The sequence below is a fragment of the Peromyscus californicus genome, unplaced genomic scaffold (genome assembly GCF_007827085.1).
Source record: "Peromyscus californicus insignis strain IS unplaced genomic scaffold, ASM782708v3 Scaffold_9__1_contigs__length_137607984, whole genome shotgun sequence".
In the NCBI taxonomy this organism is placed as follows: domain Eukaryota; kingdom Metazoa; phylum Chordata; class Mammalia; order Rodentia; family Cricetidae; genus Peromyscus; species Peromyscus californicus.
In genome coordinates, this window is record NW_026294617.1 from 70,906,007 (window position 1) to 70,928,124 (window position 22,118).

Below are 22,118 nucleotides of genomic sequence, written 5' to 3' on the forward strand. Positions count from 1 at the left end.
CATGATGTTAAAATCATTAGACACAGAAGGAAAAGTATTGCCCATTTTCTATCATTTATGGAGTTTAGATCAAAATACCTGTGCACATGCATAAATGTTTAATGTGGATTATACTCTTCTGAACTAAAATCTTCTATCAGTTCAATGGTGCTCTCTATTACATATAATTAATTTTATTGAAATTATGTTCAACTGCTTTTTCATTTATATGTATCATATATAGGAGGGTTATTCTGTTTTATATGTTGTTCAAAGAGCAAGTGACAATATCAAAACAATATTCAATATGTACACTAATATTTGTGGCATACATCCCTAAGTATTTTTGCATAATAACTGAACTTTACATTTAAATTAAAGAATTTTATTGTGTTTATACTACATCTATCACTGGGATTTAAATATTAATGGACATTTTCAAAAAATTTACATGTGTATATAAACTTAGAGCAGGAGGTGGACAGGGTGAATGAGTGCATTTGGAGGGCCACTCGAGTGTTAAGTGACAGTGGGACAATGATGACAAAGTCTGTTTCCTACAATGACAGAGGACAGCGTTAGAGACCTCAGGAGACCACAGTTCAATGAAACCACTGTCTTAGTTCCACTGCAGAGACTTGATTTGAAAAACAAATCACAGAGTATGGAGAGGCACATGCAAAGATGGCCACACATCCACTCTTAGATACTGGTTTCATCAGTGTCAAGATTTCAGCATCCACCAGCAGAAGGGAAGAAATGAGACCATTGTCATTGGTCAGCTGTACAGAATTTCCCACATTATTAGAAACTAAGTTCCTGTAGTTCTAGGTCAAGTTTTGTCTGACAAAGAGTAACAAAAAAAATGAAGTTGAAGAAAAGAGACTCACTGATGTGCTGATTGTCCTTGTTCAATATATTGAATCTTCACCCTTCTAAAGAGTGTCTAATAGTGAACATTCACCTTCAACCTTCTTGACACTGGATTTGTCCTCAGGCTTTATTATTGTGAGGAGTGACTGTCATTTCTTAATTCTTACATCAGGTTACTATTAAAAAGATCACCTTAGTTCTTACATATATGGTAGAAGAGTTGGTACAAAGTCATAGGAAACACATCCATGTCTAGGAGGGGACAAGAGCTCTGAGTGCCACTCTCTGTTTGCAGGAAAAGATGACTAAGGGAGGGGATGAGAATGGTGCTGAGAAGATGAGCAAGAGTCTGATCAGGACTAGTTGGCAAGACTTCTTTATTTGTAATGAAGAGGTAAAGGGACATTGTCATCTGGTGAGTGGAATGCAGAACCTTTCACAGGAGATTTCAGTATCTCCGAGGGCAGGCCAAGGAGGGATTCAGGAAGAGAGAGAGCAGCTGCATGGGCATTCTGCTGAGCATGGCTTCCTCCTGCAACACTTGTCTGAAGTCTACCTCACCAGGTCAGCAACATCCACCAGACTGTTGGCTACTGCCACAGCTGCTGCCACCACTGCTGCCACAGCATCCACTGCTGCCGCCACTGCTGCCACAGCATCCACTGCTGCCACCACTGCCACAGTATCCAGAACTCTGGTGTCTGTGGCGGAGAGATCTGCGGGGCCTGTGGTGGCTCAGGCAGCAGCCACCACCCCCAGAGCTGCAGCAGCCCCCAGAGCTGGAGCCACAGCCTCCCCCAGAACTGGAACCACAGCAGCCCCCAGAACCCAGGCTACAGCAGGAAGACACAGGGGGGCACTTGGGAGGACACTTGGGAGAACACTTTGGTGTCTGGCACTTGGGAGGGCACTTGGGGGCACACTTGGGAGGGGGCTGGCACTGCTGCTGGCTCTGCTGGCAGGACATCTTGGCCTGTGGGTGTTCAGAAGCTGCAAGACAATCACACACATGTCAGAATCACTCATGTCAAAACATCATTCATAGTCCTCTCCTTTGTAACATACTCATGCTGTCACAGTGTGTTCTTCATGAATTCAGAACCTCAGAAACCCATGCAAGTGAGACAGTAATTATCACCTGGTATCCAGCAGCACTGAACGAATATCTAGTGACACTGTAATATTTCTTCTGGTTCTAGTCCTTGTACATATGCCAGTACATTGATTGTTTAAGAGAAAAGTGATTATAAAAGGACAGAGTATTCATGGCTTGAAGCTGTCTTTAGTTCAAGGTCAGTATTCCAAAGCACCTTCTATGTCACTGAGGGAGTAAGCTGAGCCCCTGACAGAAAAATATGTAAACCCTCTCAAGGTTGCCTTGTAACACTAGGGCCTGTTGTGAGTTCAGAGTTCAGAGGTATTCCAATCATCACCTGCTCAGTCTAAGGGTGACAAGATCAGTATCAGCCTAGTGGTGTCCTGTTCATCAGAGAGGTGTGTGAACAGATCTCAGAACCAGGGCTTTCTACTTTCCCAAGTCAAAGTGACAGCCTGCTGCCCTTTCCAGACTGGAAGTCTTCTTAGGAAATGAAGGCAAGCATTTTCTTCAAAGGCCATCTCTCCCTGAAACCTGCCCAAATGAACATAGTTCTCTGTTCTTAGTGTCCTGTCCTGAGGGTTCCTATACACTGGAGGACATTGTTCTCTCCAGAATTCCCCAAACATTCCAATGTCTCTAGAACTGTAACTTGTATGTTTTGATATCGCCATTGCCTTACCCCTCACTCTTCACCACATTCAATTATCTAATTATATGTCCTCTAGTTTGAGAGTCCCTTCCCAGTCCCCTCTCCAATGCTAGAATGGAAACCTCTCTCAAAAAGTCTCTGCCCTTGCCTCCCATGCACACCCAAGATGATAGGCAGCTCACGATCTGTGGGTGTCTCAGGAGGTGAATAGATGGAGGTGCCCTGTGCCTTGACTCTTTTGTTCTGATCCTGGCCTCTGCTTCAGCCTGTCAGACAGTGTCTGGACAGGGGAAGCCCTGCCTCCTGACACCCACATGGTCATGTGACAAGTGATGACCAGGTGTTCCTCACCAACCTTCCTTCATGAGGCCATGCATACTGCATATATCTTAGACCATAGCTTATGCATGAAGGGAGGAAGTGGATTCCTGGATCCTTAACCCTGGCATACCTGCAGAGTACCTGAACGGGAGCCAGTCACTTCCCCATTTTTTATTTTCTGTACTTTATCAATGTAATATGTGAAGCATATAGACCATATCAAGGTAGTAAAATTTGAAGTTTCTTCCAAACCTTCTTCCCTCTCTGCACTTTCCCAACTGTGCCTTTGTAAGGCCAGTTTAAACATCTATACCCGTAAAACTCTACAGACTGGATCCCAGACAGCACCAAGATTTGTTGAGGTGTGGTTCTGAAGGTATGTTTAGGCTGTGTAATTTCTCATTTTAACTAAGGCAGTACAATATTAAGGATAATGCAAGACTGTCATGAAAATGAATGAAACATCAAATGATTATGTAGACTGTTCACAAAAGACACATGCAAACTTCTAAATACAAGGTGAAGATACACTCTTTGAACAAGTGAGAGCTGGATCATCCTTGAAGAATGCATACTGCTCTTGTAGAGGATCTGAGTTTGGTTCCTAGGAACTAAGTGGGGCATCTCACAACCACCTGTAACTCCAGCTACAGGGCATCTAACACCGTCTTCTTACCTCCAAAGGTACATGCAGTTATGTACACATGCACACAGAGACACACGCAGAGAGATACACAAGACATAAAGACAAACACAGACACACAGACACACAATTTAAAATAAAAATATCATCTTTATACATATCAATTTGAAAGAAATAAAGAGGTTCAATAAATAATATTAATGAAATGAAAATGTCCCAAGAAAGCCCAATATTGGTCAAATTTATATGCATTAATAATAATAAGAGGTGATTATGTCCAGAGAGAGTGGACATCCTTATTTTATCATTTCTTCACATTTGTCTCAGTACATAGTTTGATATCTTGCATTTCATGAATTTACATGTAATCCTCATTTAAGAATATACTAACTTTTCTTTACTATTTCAATATTTCTGGATACTCTGTAGAGCCAGCACATCTCTTTCATAAAAACTGAGGTCAGATGGCACATTAGTAAGAAGAAAATCAGGAAAAAGTTTCACCTGACATTGAGGGAATGATATTGTTCACCTATAAGAAATAAATAATAGAGTCAGTCTACTCCTGCTTGTGAGACAAAGGGATAATGGTCTATATCCCTGACTGAAGAAGACAGTTTATTTAAAAAAGAATCTCCTTAGTAATTCAGAAGAATGTGTTTCTGTGGTCATTAGATCTCTGTTCTCTCTGTGTGCCTGGTTTTCATTTATATTCTACATGTCCATAGGCTTTATATAAACATTATTTAGAACTTTTTTCTTTTCAAGATTTAGGAGAAATAGCTGTGATTGATCAAGAAGGATATGGTTGTAAAGAGTTGTGATTTAAGATTACACTAAATCTGAAAAAAAAGTCAATGAGAATAGGCTAAGAAATATACAAACTAAATTGACAAAAAATCTCTTCTCTTTAAATGCTGGTGGACTCTGGAATTTCTAAATCTCAGGAATAATATGAGATTGGGACACAGGAGCATGGTGAGCACAAAAAACACATGGTAAAAAAACATGGGTACTTATAAATGTATAAAGAGTCCAGTATAGAGAGATGTATACCTATCTGTCTTCTGTCATTTATTTTCCTCTATTATCTGTCTCCAAGTCTTCTTCAACATACATCTAATATTTAACATTTCCATTGATCATCCATTTAGTATGTTGCAGCATAAGACCCATAGAAGACCGCAACACTCCCAATGATAACTACTCCAAATCTATTTGCAAAGACTTAATCAGAGCTATGTACCACTTAACAGAAGTAGAAACTCTTATGACACACAGCCTTTTATGCTACATTGTCTGAAGCATTTCCCATCTGCTCTCAATTTTTTTCTTAGATGAATGATGCTATTTTCTTTCCGTTGGTTATGATTTTCACTAAATTATATGTTACAAACATTAGCTGCTATGATAATGCAGCTGAGGTCCACATTACTTTTCTATTAATCCATGATGTTTAATATAGTTATGAGGAATTCCTTAACAACCTTTCTTAGGATTTGTATTTTTCTTCAGTAGTTGAGCACAATCATCCTGTAGCTATTTGGTGATGCCTAAGCCTTTCACTGGAATCTTAAATGATATGTAGGCTTAGAAATAGATACTCAAAGGACTTGTCTCATCCCAGTGGAACCTGAACTCTGAGGCACACTGAGGTGTGTCCACGTGACCTTGAAAAATCTTTCACTGTCTCACATGCTTTGATTTTAGTCTCCTCCTCAGTTGTTCCAAAAGTTTTAGCAACAGGGAGAGGTCAGAACCTGATCCCTGATTTCCACAATGGTAGTTATGCATGGCTCAGCTTAGGACTTCTAGGATGATGTGGGTGTGATGCCAGCTCCTCCACACTTCTACCCCTCTGCATGGCAACAACCAGATCCTCAGCTGACCTCTTGTACATAGAGAGGTGTGCATGAGTAGCATGCTATCTAGTAGAAGAATAGGGTCAGCCTAAAGGAGACTGAGGCTGCAAGACTATATGAATATTTTGGCTGTTGACATTCTGAGGGTTTCGTTTGTCAGATTTTTTTATAAGGCAGTATAAGAAAATACTGAAAATTCTAATCAGAAGTAATTCAAATAAAAAAATGTTCTTTTCTCTGCACGTCATATGCTGAATCATGAGAATTCAATGTTGTTTTTTGAGATGTTCATTCTTGTCCACCTGTTTAACAACTGCACATGATGCATCAATTGTCTCAAAGTATAATGTCCACAAGTCACTTAATTTTTATTAACATATATTTAAATAGTACTATTTGATTATTGCTAGTGGTATATTTTTAATATATAGATGGCACGTAGTAAAAACATTCATTATTTTAAAGTAATTTTTGAAGAATTCCTCAAAAACTGATAAAACATATTACACAAATAATAATAATGCTTATTGCATCTCTCTCTGTCTCTCTCTCTTTTGCTATGTGTGTATGTATACGTGTGTGTATGTGTGTGTGTGTGTGTGTGTGTGTGTGTGTGTGTGTGTGTGTGCTTTTATGTGTAATCCAGGTATCAAACGTGAGTGGTTCCTTCAATATTCTACTTTTATCAATGGATAGGTCATGAAAACTCAAAAATAAACAATGAAACGTCAAAGTAAAACTTCACCATGGGTTAAGTGATTCAATACACATGGACAAAACTGCAGAAAAACCAGAAGCAAAGTGTACTTTATTCTCTGTAGCCATGAAAACCCTCTAAAAAATAGATCACATTTTGACCATAAAAATCGTAACAAATATGAAAACATTAAAATAATATTTCCTTATCAGACCAGAAATCAATAGTAATGAAAAAATAAGAAGCCGTATAAATAGAATTGAGACTAAACAATAAACTCTGAATGACTGATGTATCATGGAATAAATCAGGGAGGAAATTTGTTAAATTTCTTAAATTAAATATGTATACAACAAAGGTAATGTTTTTTCTTCACTTTCATTTTAATTGAGAATAATTTTTTCATAGAATATGTTCTGATCAGGTTCCCTCCTCCTTCATATATTCCCAGATACTCCCACCTCCTCACCCTTCCAATTCTGTGACTTCTTTCACTCTCTCTTTAGAAAGGAAATAGGCAAATAAAAAACAAACAAATGAGAATAAAATAAAATAAAAAATAGGAAAAAAAGAAAAACATATGTTGAGACTGGTTCACTCATAAATCGCAGCAACTGTGATTGCCTGCAAGCTGAGTAGATGTAGACAGTCAATGACTTCTGGTATAAAAGATTCAGTTTTCTGTAAGTGTGTGACCACTCCTAGGCTGGCCTTGCTCTAGAGAAGGTCTCCACACTCAGGAGTTTATAGGCAGCCCAGATTTTCTTTGTTATACAACAAAATCAAGAAGAGAATTTGAATTTGGAAGAACATATAAAAGGGTATCCTGTAGGTTGTAGTAGGATGAATAAGGGGTGACTATCATCAAACTATAGTAAATCATGTAAGAAAATTAGTGGATTAATAAATATTTTATTAAAACATTGAAAATGGAGTACATTAAAGAAATAGTTTACTATGGTGTTTGGTATGATTTCATGGATGCAAGGATGGTTGAGCAATAACTAACTAGTCATACAATAGAGTATGTGAATAGATCTAGGAACAGGAATGTGATAACCATCTCTATTGGTACCAAAATGGCATGCAAAAAAGTCAAACATCATTCATGATTAAATCCCTGAAGAAACTAGGAATAGAAAAGATATATCAAACGTTATCTAAATGGGATGAGGATAAAATTATTTTCTTTATAATTGGTACCAAGGCAAGGGTGCCCACTTTCTCCATTCTTAAAATCTATTTCTAGCTCTGTGAGAGAAAGACAGAAAAGGGATGCAAGCAGAAAAGGAAGAAGACAAATTACCTCTGTGTGCAGACAGTAGTGTCCTAAATGTGAATTGCCCTAAAATTCTAGGGAAAAAAAGTCTTATATACAATGTTCAGCAAAGTGGCAGGCTACAAAATCAATCTTCCAAGTTCAGTCACATTTCTGTGAGCCAACACTGAAAGTCCTAACAGAGAAACAAGGATAAGATCCATTTATAGCAGAATAAAAAAAAAAAAAAAGAAAATCTTGGAATAAACAGGAGAAACGAAGAAAGAGTTCCACAATGAAAACTTTATAAAACTAAAAAAAAAAATTTGAAAAAGCAATGGAAGACAGGAACACCTATTTTCACATATTAGTAGATTTAATATTGTGAAAATAGATAACAGAAAACAACTTCAAAATTCTATTAGAAACTTATCAAATATGATACAATACGAACTTTTCCTGAAATAGAAAATTCAATCTTAATATATACATGGTATTTAAAAGACCACACACCAACAAAAAATATCAAACACAGAAAGGACAATGTCAAAAGTATCAAAATATGTACTGAAATTATATTTCAGAACAAAATTATTATATTAAATAGCAAAAAAACAACTGGTGCATAATGTGAGAAAATAGTTACGTACTCCAGTAAAATAAACTTCAGGAGCCAGAGATAAACCTAAACAGATATAGCCATGCAATTTTTGATGAAAGTGTCACTAACACACATTGAAGAAGAGAGTTCCTTATCTATAAACTGTATTGAGATACCTGGATATTCTCATTCAGAAAAAAAAAAAAAACAATCTAGATCCATTCCTCTTATCCTGTACAAAATCAACTCAAATGAGTCAAAGTCAGAAGCTAAGACAGACAGCTAGTAACTCAAGACACACAAGGAGAAAAGATTCATGGTATACAAAGTGGCAAGGACTTTCTAAAATGATCTTCATTCTCAAGAAAAAGAATTGTGAAGATTTGCATGACCTTAGAAAGTGCATACTCAAAAAGGCAATAGTCAGTAAAGAGACATCTTACAGGATGAGGGAAAAATTTGGAGAACTATACATTTGTTGGTGAATTAATCACTACAAGATAAAAAGAAATAAAAATTTACCATAAAAATCATGCAATTAATAAAAGGAAAACTGAAAAAAAAGTCAGTACTCAAAAGAGAAATGACTAGCAATATAAGGAAAATATTTATGTTGTAGCCATCAAGTAAATGGAAATTAAACTTATTGAAATTCTAGCACATTGAAGTAAGTCATTAAGGCCAGTGTCAGGAGAAACAATGGTAACTAATGTTGTTGAGGATTTTGGAAAAAGGAAACTCAAAGCTAAAAGAATTATATTAGGATCCAGCTACACCATTTTCAGGTATGCATCCAAAGTCTCAAAGTCAGCATCCAACAGAGACACCTACAGACTGACATGTGTCACTGCATTGTTGATAACACCCACCATATAGAACCAACCTAGATGACCATCACATGTGGACATGGAAAATGTGGTGTGCATGATCAATGGAAGATGAGCAAGAGTCTGGTCAGGACTGGTTGGCAAGACTTTTTTATTTGTAATGAACAGCTATAGAGACATTGTCATCTGGTGAGTGGAATTCAGAACCTTTCACAGGAGATTTCATTATGTCCGAGGGCAGGGCAAGGAGGGATTCAGGAAGAGAGAGAACAGCTGCATGGGCATTCTGTGGAGCATGGCTTCCTCCTGCAACACTTGTCTGAAGTCTACCTCACCAGGTCAGGAACAGCTACCAGACTGTTGGCTACTGCCACAGCTGCTGCCTCCACTGCTGCCACAGCATCCACTGCTGCCACCACTGCTGCCACAGCATCCACTGCTGCCACCACTGCCACAGCATCCAGAGCTCTGGTGTCTATGGCGGAGAGATCTGCGGGGCCTGTGGTGGCTCAGGCAGCAGCCACCACCCCCAGAGCTGCAGCAGCCCCCAGAGCTGGAGCCACAGCCTCCCCCAGAGCTGGAACCACAGCAGCCCCCAGAACCCAGGCTACAGCAGGAAGACACAGGGGGACACTTGGGAGGACACTTGGGGGGACACTTGGGGGGACACTTTGGTGTCTGGCACTTGGGAGGGCACTTGGGGGCACACTTGGGAGGGGGCTGGCACTGCTGCTGGCTCTGTTGGCAGGACATCTTGGCTTGTGGGTGTTCAGAAGCTGCAAGAAAATCACACATGTCAGAATCACTCATGTCAAAACATCATTCATAGTCCTCTCCTTTGTAACATACTCATGCTGTCACAGTGTGTTCTTCATGAATTCAGAACCTCAGAAACCCATGCAAGTGAGACACTAATTGTCACCTGGTATCCAGCAGCACTGAACGAATATCTAGTGACACTGTAAAATTTCTTCTGTTTCTAGTCCTTATACATATGCCAGTACATTGATTGTTTAAGAGAAAAGTGATTATAAAAGGACAGAGTACTCATGGCTTGAAGCTGTCTTTAGTTCAAGGTCAGTATTCCAAAGCACCTTCTATGTCACTGAGGGAGTAAGCTGAGGCCCTTAAGAAAAATTTGTGAACCCTCTCAAGGCTGCCTTGGCACACTAGGGCCTGTTGTGAGTTCAGAGTTCAGAGGTGTCCAAATCATCACCTGCTCAGGCTAAGGGTGACGAGGTCAGTGTCAGCCTGGTGGTGTCCTGTTCATCAAAGAGGTCTGTGAACAGATCTCAGAACCAGGACTCTCCAGTTTCCCAAGTCAAAGTGACAGCCTATTGCCCTTTCCTTACCGGAAGTCTTCTTAGGAAATGAAGGCAAGCATTTTCTTCACAGGCCACTTCCCCCTGAAACCTGCCCAAATGAACACAGTTCTCTGTGCTTAGTGTCCTGTCCTGAGGGTTCCTGTACACTGGAGGTACATTGTTCTCTCCAGAATTTCCCAAGCATTGCAATGTCTCTGGAACTGTAACTTGTATGTTTCGATGTCGCCATTGTCTCACCCCTCACTCTTCACCACATTTAATGAACTACCAATTTGTCCCCTAGGTTGAGAGTCCCTTCCCAGTTCCCTCTCCAACTTTGGACTGGAAACCTCTCTCAAAAGTCTCTGCTCTTGCCTCCCATGCACACTTACCAAGATGATAGGCAGTCACGATCTGTGTGTGTCTCAGGAGGTGAGTAGATGGAGGTGCCCGGTGCCTTGGCTCTTTTATTCTGATCCTGGGCTCTGCCTCAGCTGTCAGACAGTGTCTGGACAGGGTAGGCTCTGCCTCCTGACACCACATGGTCATGTGACAGGTGATGACCAGATGTTCCTCACCAACCTTCCTCCATGAGGCCAGGCATGCTACACCTATCTTACACCATGGCTTAGGCATGAAGGGAGGAAGTGGATTCCTGGGTCCTTAACCCTGGCATATCTGCAGAGTACCTGAGTGGGAACCAGTCACTTTTCCATCTTTTTTCTTTGCTATTTCTTCTTAATGTAATATGTGAAGCATATAGACCATATCAAGGTAGTATAATTTGAAGTTTCTTCCCTCTCTGCACTATCCCAACGCTTCCTGTGTTAGTCCAGCTTAAACATCTACACCAGGAAAATCCTACAGAATACATCCTGGACAGCACCACATTTGTTGAGGTGCAGTTCTGAACGTCTGTTTATCCTGTATCATTTCTCATTTTAACTAAGGCAGTACAATATTGAGGATAATGCAAACTGTTATGAAAACAAATGAAGCATCAAATGATTATGTAGACTGTTCACAATAGACACATGCAAACTTCTAAATACAAGAACATAGCAAGTGAGAGCTGGCTCATCAGTGAAGAATGCATACTGCTCTTGTAGAGGATCTGAGTTTGGTTCCTAGGATCTAAGTGGGGCAGCTCACAACCACCTGTAACTCCAGCTTCAGGGCATCTAACACCCTCTTCTTACCTCCAAGCTACATGCAGTTATGTACACATGCACACAGAGACACACACAGAGAGATAAACAAGACAAAGACATACACAGACAGACAGACACACAATTTAAAATAAAAATATCATATTTATAAATAGCAATTTGAAAGTAGATAAAGAGGTTCGATAAATAATATTAATGAAAAGAAAGCCCAATATTGGTCAAATTTATATGCATTAATAATTACAGAGGTGATTGTGTCCAGAGAGTGTGAACATCCTTATTTTATTGTTTCTTCACATTTGTCTCAGTACATATTTTTATATCTTGTATTTCATGAATTTACATGTAATACTCATTTAGGAATATACTAACTTTTCTTTACTATTTCAATATTGCTGGATACTCTGTAGAAGCCAGCACATCTCTGTCATGAAAACTGAGGTCAGATGGCACATTAGTAAGAAGAAAATCAGGAAAAAGTTTCACATGACATTGAGGGAATGATGTTGTTCACCTATAAGAAATAAAGCATAGAGTCAGTCTATTTCTGTATATGACAAAGTGCTGATGGGCCATATCCCTGACTGAAGAAGACAGTTTATTTAAAAAAGAATCACTCCTTAGTAATTCAGAAGAATGTGTTTCTGTGGTCATTAGATCTCTGTTCTCTCGGTGTGCCTGATTTTCATTTATATTCTACATGTCCATAGGCTATATATAAACATATTATTTCGAACTTTTTTCTTTGAAGATTTAGTAGAAACAGCTGTGATTGATCAAGAAGGAAATGATTGTAAAGAGTTGTGATTTAAGATTACACTAAATCAGAAAAAAAAAGTCAGTGAGAAGAGGCAAAGAAATATACAAACCAAATTGACAAAAATCTCTTCTCTTTAAATGCTGGTGGGCTCTGGACTTTCTAAATCTTGGGAATATTATGAGATTGGGACACAGGAGCATGGTGAGCACAAAGAAAATATGGTAGAAAAACATGGGTACTTATAAACGTATAAAGAGTCCAGTATAGAGAGATGTGTACCTGTCTGTCTTCTGTCACTTATTTTCATCTATCATCTGTCTCCAAGTCTTCTTCAAAATACATCTAATATTTAACATTCCCATTGATCTTCCATTTACTATGTTGCAGCATAAGACCCATAGAAGACCGCAACACTCCCAATGATAAGTACTCCAAATCCATTTGCAAACACTTACTCAGAACTGTATAACACTTAACAGAAGTAGAAACTCTTATGACACACAGCCTTTTGTGCTACTTTAACTGAAACATTTCCCACCCGCTCTCAAATTGGTTCTTAAATGAATGACACTATTTTATTTTCTTTGGTTATGATTTTCTCTAAATCATATGTTACAAACTTTAGCTGCTATGATAATGCAGCTGAGGTCCACATTATTTTACTTTTAATCCATGATGTTTAATATAGTTATGAGGAATTCCTTAAAAACCTTTCTTAGGATTTGTGCTTTTCTTCAGTAGTTGAGCACAGTCATCCTGTAGCTATTTGGTGATGCCTAAGCCTTTCACTGGAATCTTAAATGATATGTAGGCTAAGAAATAGATACTCCTAAGGACTTTGCTCACCCCAGTGGAACCTGAACTCTGAGGCAGACTGAGGTAAGTGTGTCCACGTGACCTTGAGAAATCTTTCACTGTCTCACAGGCTTTGATTTTAGTCTCCTTCTCAGGTATTCCAAAAGGTTTAGCAACAGGGTGAGGTCAGAACCTGATCCCTGGTTTCCACAATGGTAGTTATGAATGGCTCAGCTTAGGACTTCTAGGATGATGTGGGTGTGATGTCAGCTTCTCCATACTTCTGCCCCTCTGCAGGGCAACACCCAGGTCGTCAGCTGACCTCTTGTACACAGAGAGGTGTGCAAGAGTAGCATGCTACCTAGTAGAAGAAAAGGGTCAGCCTAAAAATGTGTGAGCCCTGGAGATTGAGACCGCAAGGCAATATTAATTTTTTTGACTGTTGACATTCTGAGGGTTTCGTTTGTCAGATATTTTTCTTTTATAAGGCCATATAAGAGAATATAAGAAAACACTGAAAATTCTAATCAGAAGTAATTCAAATAAAAAAAATGTTCTTTTCTCTGTACATCAGATGCTGAATCATGAGAATTCAATGTTGTTTTTTGAGATGTTCATTATTGTCCACCTGTTTAACAACTACACATGATGCATCAATTCTCTCAAAGTATAATGTCCACAAGTCACTTAATTTTTATTAACCTTTTAAAATAATACTATTTGATTATTGCTAGTGGTATAATTTTAATATATATATGGCATGTAGTAAAACATTCAAAACTCTCATTATTTTAAACTAATTTTTGAAGAATTCCTCAAAAACTGATAAAAACATATTACACAAATAATAATGCTTATTGCATCTCTCTCTGTCTCTCTCTCTCTCCTTATATTTGTGTATATATGTGTGTGTGTGTGTGTGTGTGTGTGTGTGTGTGTGTGTGTGTGTGTGTATGCTTTTGTGTGTAATCCAGGTGTCAAATGTTAAGTGGTTCCTTCAATATTCTAGCTTTATCAAGGGATAGGTCATGAAAACTAAAAATAAACAATGAAACGTCAAAGTAAACGTTCACCATGGGTAAAGCTGATTCAACACACATGGACAAAACTTCACAATCACCAGATGCAAAGTGTACTTTTTTCTCTGTAGCCATGAGAACCCTCTAAAAAATAGATCACATTTTGACCATAAAAATCGTAACAAATATGAAAACATTAAAATAATATTTCCTTATCAGACCAGAAATCAATAGTAATGAAAAAATAAGAAGCCCTATAAATAGAATTGAGACTAAACAATAAGCTCTCAATGACTGATGTATCATGGAATAAATCAGGGAGGAAATTTGTTAAATTTCTAAAAACAAATATGTATACAATAAAGGTAATGCCGGGGGGTGTTGGTGCACGCCTTTAATCCCAGCACTCGGGAGGCAGAGGCAGGTGGATCTTTGTGAGTTCGAGGCCAGCCTGGTCTACAGAGCGAGATCCAGGAAAAGGCGCAAAGCTACACAGAGAAACCCTGTCTCAAAAAAAACAAAAAAACAAACAAACAAAAATAAAGGTAATGTTTTTTCTTCACTTTCATTTTAATTGAGAATAATTTTTTCATAGAATATTTTCTGATCAGGTTCCCTCCTTCATATATTCCCAGATACTCCCACCTCCTCACCCTTCCAATTCTATGACTTCTTTCTCTCTCTCTTTAGAATGGAAATAGGCAAATAAAAAACAAACAAGCGAGAATAAAACAAAATAAAAAATAGGAAAAAAGGAAAAACATATGTTGAGACTAGTTCACTCATAAATCACAGCAACTGTGATTGCCTGCAAGCTGAGTAGATGTAGACAGTCAATGACTTCTGGTATAAAAGACTCAGTTTTCTGTAAGTGTGTGGCCACTCCTAGGCTGGCCTTGCTCTAGAGAAGATCTCCACACTCAGGAGATTATAGACAGCCCAGACTTTCTTTGTTATAAAACAAAACCAAAAAGAGAACTTGAATTTGGAAGAAGACATAAAAGGGTATCCTATAGGTTGTAGTAGGATGAATAGGGGGTGACTATCATCAAACTACATTAAATCATGTAAGAAAATTAGTGGATTAATATATACTTTATTAAAACATTGAAAATGGAGCACATTAAAGACAGTTTACCATGGTGGTTGGTATGATTTTATGGATGCAAGGATGGTTGAGCAATAACTAATTAGTCATGCAATAGAGTATGTGAATAGACCTAGGGACAGGAATGTGATAATCATCTCCATTGGTGCCAAAATGGCATGCAGAAAAGTCAAACATCATTCATGATTAAATCCGTGAAGAAAATAGGAGTAGAAAAAGATATATAAAACTTTGTCTAAATGGGGTGAGCATAAAATTATTTCCTTTATAATTGGAACTGAGACAAGGGTGTTAACTTTCTGCATTCTTAAAATCTTAGCTAGAGCACTGTGAGAGAAAGACAGAAAAGGAGGGCAAGCAGAAAAGGAAGAAGACAAATTACCTCTGGGTGAAGACAGTAGTATCCTATAGGTGAAATGCCCTAAAATTTACCAAAAAAAAAAAAAAAAATCTTAGAAACAATGTTCAGCAAAGTGGCAGGCTGCAAAATCAATCTTCCAAGTTCAGTCACATTTCTGTGAGCCAACACTGAAAGTCCTAACAGGGAAACAAGGATAAGATCCATTTATAGCAGAATAAAAAAAAAAAAAAAGAAAACTTTGGAATAAACAGGAGCAAGGAAGAAAGAGTTCCACAATAAAAACTTTATAAAACTAAAAAAAGAAATTTGAAAAAGCAATGGAAGACAGGAACACCTATTTTCACATATTAGTAGATTTAATATTGTGAAAATAGATAACAGAAAACAATCTCAAAATTTTAATAGAAACTTATCAAATACGATACAATACGAACTTTTACTGAAATAGAAAATTCAATCTTAATATGTACATGGTATTTAAAAGACCACACACCAACAAAAAGTATCAAAAATAGAAAGGACAATGTCAAAAGTATCAAAATATGTACTGAAATTATATTTCAGAACAAAATTATTATATTAAATAGCAAAAAAACTGGTGCATAATTCGAGAAAATGTTATGTACTCCAGTAAAATAAACTTCAGGACCCAGAGATAAACCTACACAGATACAGCCATGCAATTTTTGATGAAAGTGTCACTAACACACATTGAAGAAGAGAGTTCCTTATCTATAAACCGTATTGCGATAGCTGGATATTCTCATTAAAAAAAAAAAAAAAAAAAAAAAAAAAAAAAAAAAAAAAACTAGATGCATTCCTCTTATCCTGTACAAAATCAACTCAAATGAGTCAAAGTCAGAAGCTAAGACAGACAACTACTAAAGACAAACAAGGAGAAAAGATTCATGGTATACAAAGTGGCAAAGACTTTCTAAAATGATCTTCAGTCTCAGGAAAAAGAATTGTGAAGATTTGCATGACCTTAAAAAGTGCATACTCAAAAAGGCAAGAGTCAGTAAAGAGATGGCTTACAGGATGAGAGAAAAATTTGGAGAACTATACATTTGTTAGTGAATTAATCATTACAAGATAAAAAGAAATAAAAATTTACCATAAAAATCATGCAATTAATAAAAGGAAAACTGAAAAAAAAGTCAGTACTCAAAAGAGAAATGACTAGCAGTATAAGGAAAATATTTATGTTGTAGCCATCAAGTAAATGGAAATTAAATTTATTGAAATTCTAGCACATCGAAGTAAGTCATCAAGGCCAGTGTCAGGAGAAACAATGGTAATGTTTTTGAGGATTTTGGAAAAAGGAAACTCGAAGTTAAAAGGAGAATTATATTAGGATCCAGCTACACCATTTTCAGGTCTACATCCAAAGTCTCAAAGTCAGCATCCAACAGAGACCCCTACATACTGGTATGTGTCACTGCATTGCTGATAACAGCCCCCATGTAGAACCAACCTGGATAACCATCACATGCGGACATGGAAAATGTGGTGTGCATGATCAATGGAATTGTATTGAGTCCTAAGGAAAAGTTAAGTCATAAGCAGTTGAATATATGAATCCAGCCGTAACATCATGTTAAAATCATTACAAAATTTTTGTCCATTTGCTATCATTTATGGAGTCTAGATCAAAATACCTGTGCACATACATAAATGTTTAATATGCATTATACTCTTCTAAACTAAAATCTTCTATCAGTTCAATGGTACTTTCTATTACATGTAATTAATTTTATTGAAATTACATTCATCTGCTTTTTCATTTATGTTATAGGAGGGTTATTCTGTTTTATATGTTGTTCAAAGAGCAAGTGACAATATCAAAACAATATTAAGTATGTACACTACTCTGTGGCATACATCCCTAAATATTTTTGCAAGAATAACTGAACTTTACATTTAAATAATGAATTTGGTTGTGTTGATATTTTATATATATATATATATATATATATATGTATATATAACTGGGATTTAAATATTAATGTACATTTACAAATAATTTACATGTGTATATAAACTTAAAGCAGGAGGTGGACAGGGTGAATGAGAGCATCTGGGGGTCACTCCAGTGTGAAGTAACAATTGGACAATGATGACAAAGCCTGTTTCCTACAATGACAGAGGACAGCATTAGAGACCTGAAGGAGACCACAGTTCAATGAAACCACTGTCTTAGTTCTACTGCAGAGACTTGATTTGAAAAACAAATCCCAGAAGTATAGAGAGGCACATGCAAAGATGGCCACACATCTACTCTTAGATACTGGTCTCATCAGTGTCCAGAATTCAGCAGCCACCAGCAGAGGGGAAGAAATGAGACCATTGTCATTGGTCAGTTTCCACATTATTCCAATTCAGTTACAGCAGCAAAATAAAGTGATAGAAACAAAGTAAGTTCCTGCATTTCTAGGTCAAATTTTGTCTGAGAAAGAGTAACAAAAAATGAAGTTGAAGAGAAGAGACTGACTGATGTGCTGATTGTCCTTGTTTAATCAGAATATAGAATCTTCATTCTCCTAATGAATGTCTAATAGTGAACATTCACCTTCAACCCCCTTGACACTGGATTTGTCCTCAGGCTTTATTATTGTGAGGAGTGACTGCCATTTCTAACTTCTTACATCAGGTTACTATTAAAAAGATTACCTTAGTTTTTACAGATGCAGTGGAACAGTTGGTCCAAAGTCATAGGAAACATACATGTGTCTAGGAGGGGACAAGAGCTCTGAGTGCCACTCTCTGTTTGCAGGAGAAGATGACTAAGGGAGGGATGAGGATGGTGCTGAGAAGATGAGCAAGAGTCTGGTCAGGACTGGTTGGCAAGACTTTTTTATTTGTACCGAAGAGGTAAAGGGACATTGTCATCTGGTGAGTGGAATGCAGAACCTTTCACAGGAGATTTCAGTATCTCCGAGGGCAGGCCCAGGAGGGATTCAGGAAGAGAGAGAGCAGCTGCATGGGCATTCTGCTGAGCATGGCTTCCTCCTGCAACACTTGTCTGAAGTCTACCTCACCAGGTCAGCAACATCCACCAGACTGTTGGCTACTGCCACAGCTGCTGCCTCCACTGCTGCCACAGCATCCACTGCTGCTGCCACTGCTGCCACAGCATCCACTGCTGCCGCCACTGCTGCAGCATCCAGAGCTGTGACGATGGCGACGGAGAGATCTGCGGGGCCTGTGGTGGCTCAGGCAGCAGCCACCACCCCCAGAGCTGCAGCAGCCCCCAGAACTGGAGCCACAGCCTCCCCCAGAGCTGGAGCCACAGCAGCCCCCAGAACCCAGGCTACAGCAGGAAGACACAGGGGGACACTTGGGAGGACACTTGGGGGGACACTTGGGGGGACACTTTGGTGTCTGGCACTTGGGAGGGCACTTGGGGGCACACTTGGGAGGGGGCTGGCACTGCTGCTGGCTCTGCTGGCAGGACATCTTGGCCTGTGGGTGTTCAGAAGCTACAAGACAATCACACATGTCAGAATCACTCATGTCAAAACATCATTCATAGTCCTCTCCTTTGTAACATACTCATGCTGTCACAGTGTGTTCTTCATGAATTCAGAACCTCAGAAACCCATGCAAGTGAGACACTAATTGTCACCTGGTATCCCGCAGCACTGAACGAATATCTAGTGACATTAAAATTTATTCTGGTTCTAGTTCTCATACATATGGCAGTACATTGATTGCTTAAGAGAAAAGTGATTGTAAAGGGAAAGAGTATTCATGGCTTGAAGCTGTCTTTAGTTTAAGGTCAGTATTCCAAAGCACGTTCTATGTCACTGAGGGATTAAGCTGAGCCCCTGACAGAAAAATATGTAAACCCTCTCAAGGCTGCCGTGGAACTTTAGGGCCTGTTGTGAGTTCAGAGTTCAGAGGTATCCAAATCATCACCTGCTCAGGCTAAGGGTGGCAAGGTCAGTGTTAGCCTGGTGGTGTCCTATTCATCACAGAGGTGTGTGAACAGATCTCAGAACCAGGGCTCTCTACTTTCCCAAGTCAAAGTGATAGCCTGCTGCCCTTTTCTTACTGGATGTCTTCAGAAATGAGGGAATGCATTTTCTTCACAGCCCAACCATCCTCTGAAAACTATCCAGATGCACACAATTCTTTGTGCTCACTGTCCTGTCCTGAGGGTTCCTATGCACTGAAGTTACTTTAGTCTCTCCAGAGCCAGAGTCCCCCAAGCATTCCAATGTCTCTCAGAACTGTAGCTTGTGTGGGCCTATTTTGCCATTTCCTCACCCCTCACTCTTCACCACATTCAATGATCTATTAATATGACCCCTAGGTTGATAGTCCCTTCCCAGTCCCCTCTCCAGTTCTAGACTGGAAACCTCTCCCACAAAGTCTCTGCTCTTGCCTCCCATGCACACTTACCAAGATGATAGGCAGCTCACGATCTGTGTGTGTGTCAGGAGGTGAGTGGATGGAAGTGTCCTGTGCCTTGGCTCTTTTATTCTGTTCCCGGCCTCTGCCTCAGCCTGTCAGACAGTGTCTGGACAGGGGAAGCCCTGCCTCCTGACACCACATGGTCATGTGACAAGTGATGACCAGATGTTCCTCACCAACCTTCCTCCATGAGGCCAGGCATGCTGCATCTGTCTTAGACCATGGCTTAGGCATGAAGGGAGGAAGTGGATTCCTGGATCCTTAACCCTGGCATACCTGCAGAGTACCTGAATTGAACCAGTCACATTTCCATCTTTTTTCTTTTCTGTTCCTTCTTAATGTGACAAGTGCAGCTTTGAACAGGTAGAGTTCATACAACCTTCAAGTTTCTTGCATGTTGCTTCCATCCCTGCACTTTCCCAGCTGTGTCCATCTGGATGCAGTTTAGACATGAACATCAATAAAACCCTGTGTGATGTATGATTCATCACCAAGGTATATGTTGAGGTGTGGTTCTGAAAGCCTATTTATCCTCATTCATTTCTCATGTCCACTATTGCAGTGGAATGTTGAGGCTATTTAAGAATATTATGAAAATTAATGAATTTCAAAACAGAGTTAAAAAGAGGCTCACAGAAAAAGAGCATCATGTTACATACAGTTTACAAGAGACACATGTGCAAACTGCTAAATACAGGATCAGGATACTTCCATTAAAATATAGCAACTGAAAGATGGTTCATCATTGAAAAATGTGTACTGCATTTGTAGAGGATCTGAGTTTGATTCCTAGTACCTACAATTGGGCAGATCACAACCACTTGCAATCCCAGCTTCCAGACATCTAACACCCTCTTCTTACCTCCAAAGGTACGTGCAATCATGTACACACACACACACACACATAGACATACACATAAATATGCAATTTAAAATGTAAACAAAATATTTACAAACAATATTTGAAGGAAAGTGGAAATGTTCAGTACACATCGCCTGTATGAAAATGTCACAAGAAAAGCTTTTATTTTGTAACATTAATGTACAGTAATAATAATAATAAATGCAGTGCTGCCTTCCCGAGTGTAAATCTTCTCAATTTTGTTGTTTGAGTCTTTAAATTTGTCTTCATATGTGTGCTTATACTGGATGCTTTATTTTCATATGAATAGTGCTATACTAGTATTGTCTTTACTGTTTCAGTATTCCTAGATATTCCATAGGATATCTCTCTGTCATGGAAAGTGCCAGCTATTTCTGGTGACATTGCAGTTGGGGAAGAAGTAAGAAGAGAATGAAATACAAATAATGGTGTTCACAGATGAGAAATAGAGGAAAAGCATATACTATGAGATACTGTCAATCTATTCCTGCATGTGAAACAAAATAGCTAATTGGGCCGGGCGGTGGTGGCGCACGCCTTTAATCCCAGCACTCGGGAGGCAGAGCCAGGCGGATGGATCTCTGTGAGTTGGAGGCCAGCCTGGACTACCAAGTGAGTTCCAGGAGAGGTGCAAAGCTACACAGAGAAACTCTATCTCGAAAAACCAAAAAAAAAAAAAAATAGCTAATTGGGCCATATCCCCACCTGCAGGGCAGCAAGTGATTTTAAAAGAAGCAGTCTTTGTGCTAGTTAGTAGTATGGTCCCTTATGGTGTTTTGAGGCAACCATACTGTTACTTTGCCCTGGTCTCGCATTCCGTACTCTCTCCCTCCCCCTTTCCTAATTTGAGCTCACTCTTTTCCTATTTATCAGATCACTTGCACCTGCTATTTCCTTCTCTAGTGCTCCCCCATACTAGAACAGAGGTGTGTTGGCTTCTACAGAATATCTAGTAATACTGAAGCAGTAAAGGCAATACTAGTGGTCTCTTTTTACTTTCCTGGTTTCTGAAGTTACTCTAGGATATGTACTCAGATCTGAAGATTTAGAACTAAGAGCCTGTGACAAGAAAGAGGATGTGACTTTTGCTTCTTTGGATCTGAGTTACCACATTTGATATGATCTTTCCTATTTTCATTCATTTACATGTAAAGTTCATTTCATTTTCTTTTCAGCTGAATGCACTTCTAAAATGTGTGTACGTATCATACTTTTATTATTCATTAGTCCATTGAAGGGCTTTTCAGTTGTTTCTATTTCCCACTTTTTTTTTTTTTAACTAGAGCAGCAATGAACATGACTGAGCAACTATCTGTAGAGTAGGGTGTGGAGGAGAAAGCTTTCTTTTGAGTTGTTGGTCAGAGTTGTCTGTTGTTGGTTGATTTTTTTATTCTTTGGCTCTTTGGGAGCCCACCACTCAGCTCCCAGATAAATATACAGAGGCGTATTCTTTCTTATGAATGCCCAGTCTTAGCTTGGTATGGTGATATTTTA

The 22,118-nt window shown here is 38.8% G+C and overlaps 1 protein-coding gene across 1 annotated transcript; it reads right to left on the bottom strand.

The window, feature by feature from the left end:
• Positions 1-1,417: 1,417 nt before the first annotated feature.
• On the bottom strand, positions 1,418-18,781 carry LOC128106608 (keratin-associated protein 5-1-like). Its single transcript, XM_052732184.1, has 3 exons — positions 18,397-18,781; positions 9,337-9,585; positions 1,418-1,842 (listed from the first exon to the last, which is right to left on the bottom strand). Exons 1-3 carry the CDS (start codon positions 18,779-18,781, stop codon positions 1,418-1,420), a joined length of 1,059 nt encoding a protein of 352 aa, XP_052588144.1.
• Positions 18,782-22,118: the final 3,337 nt, after the last annotated feature.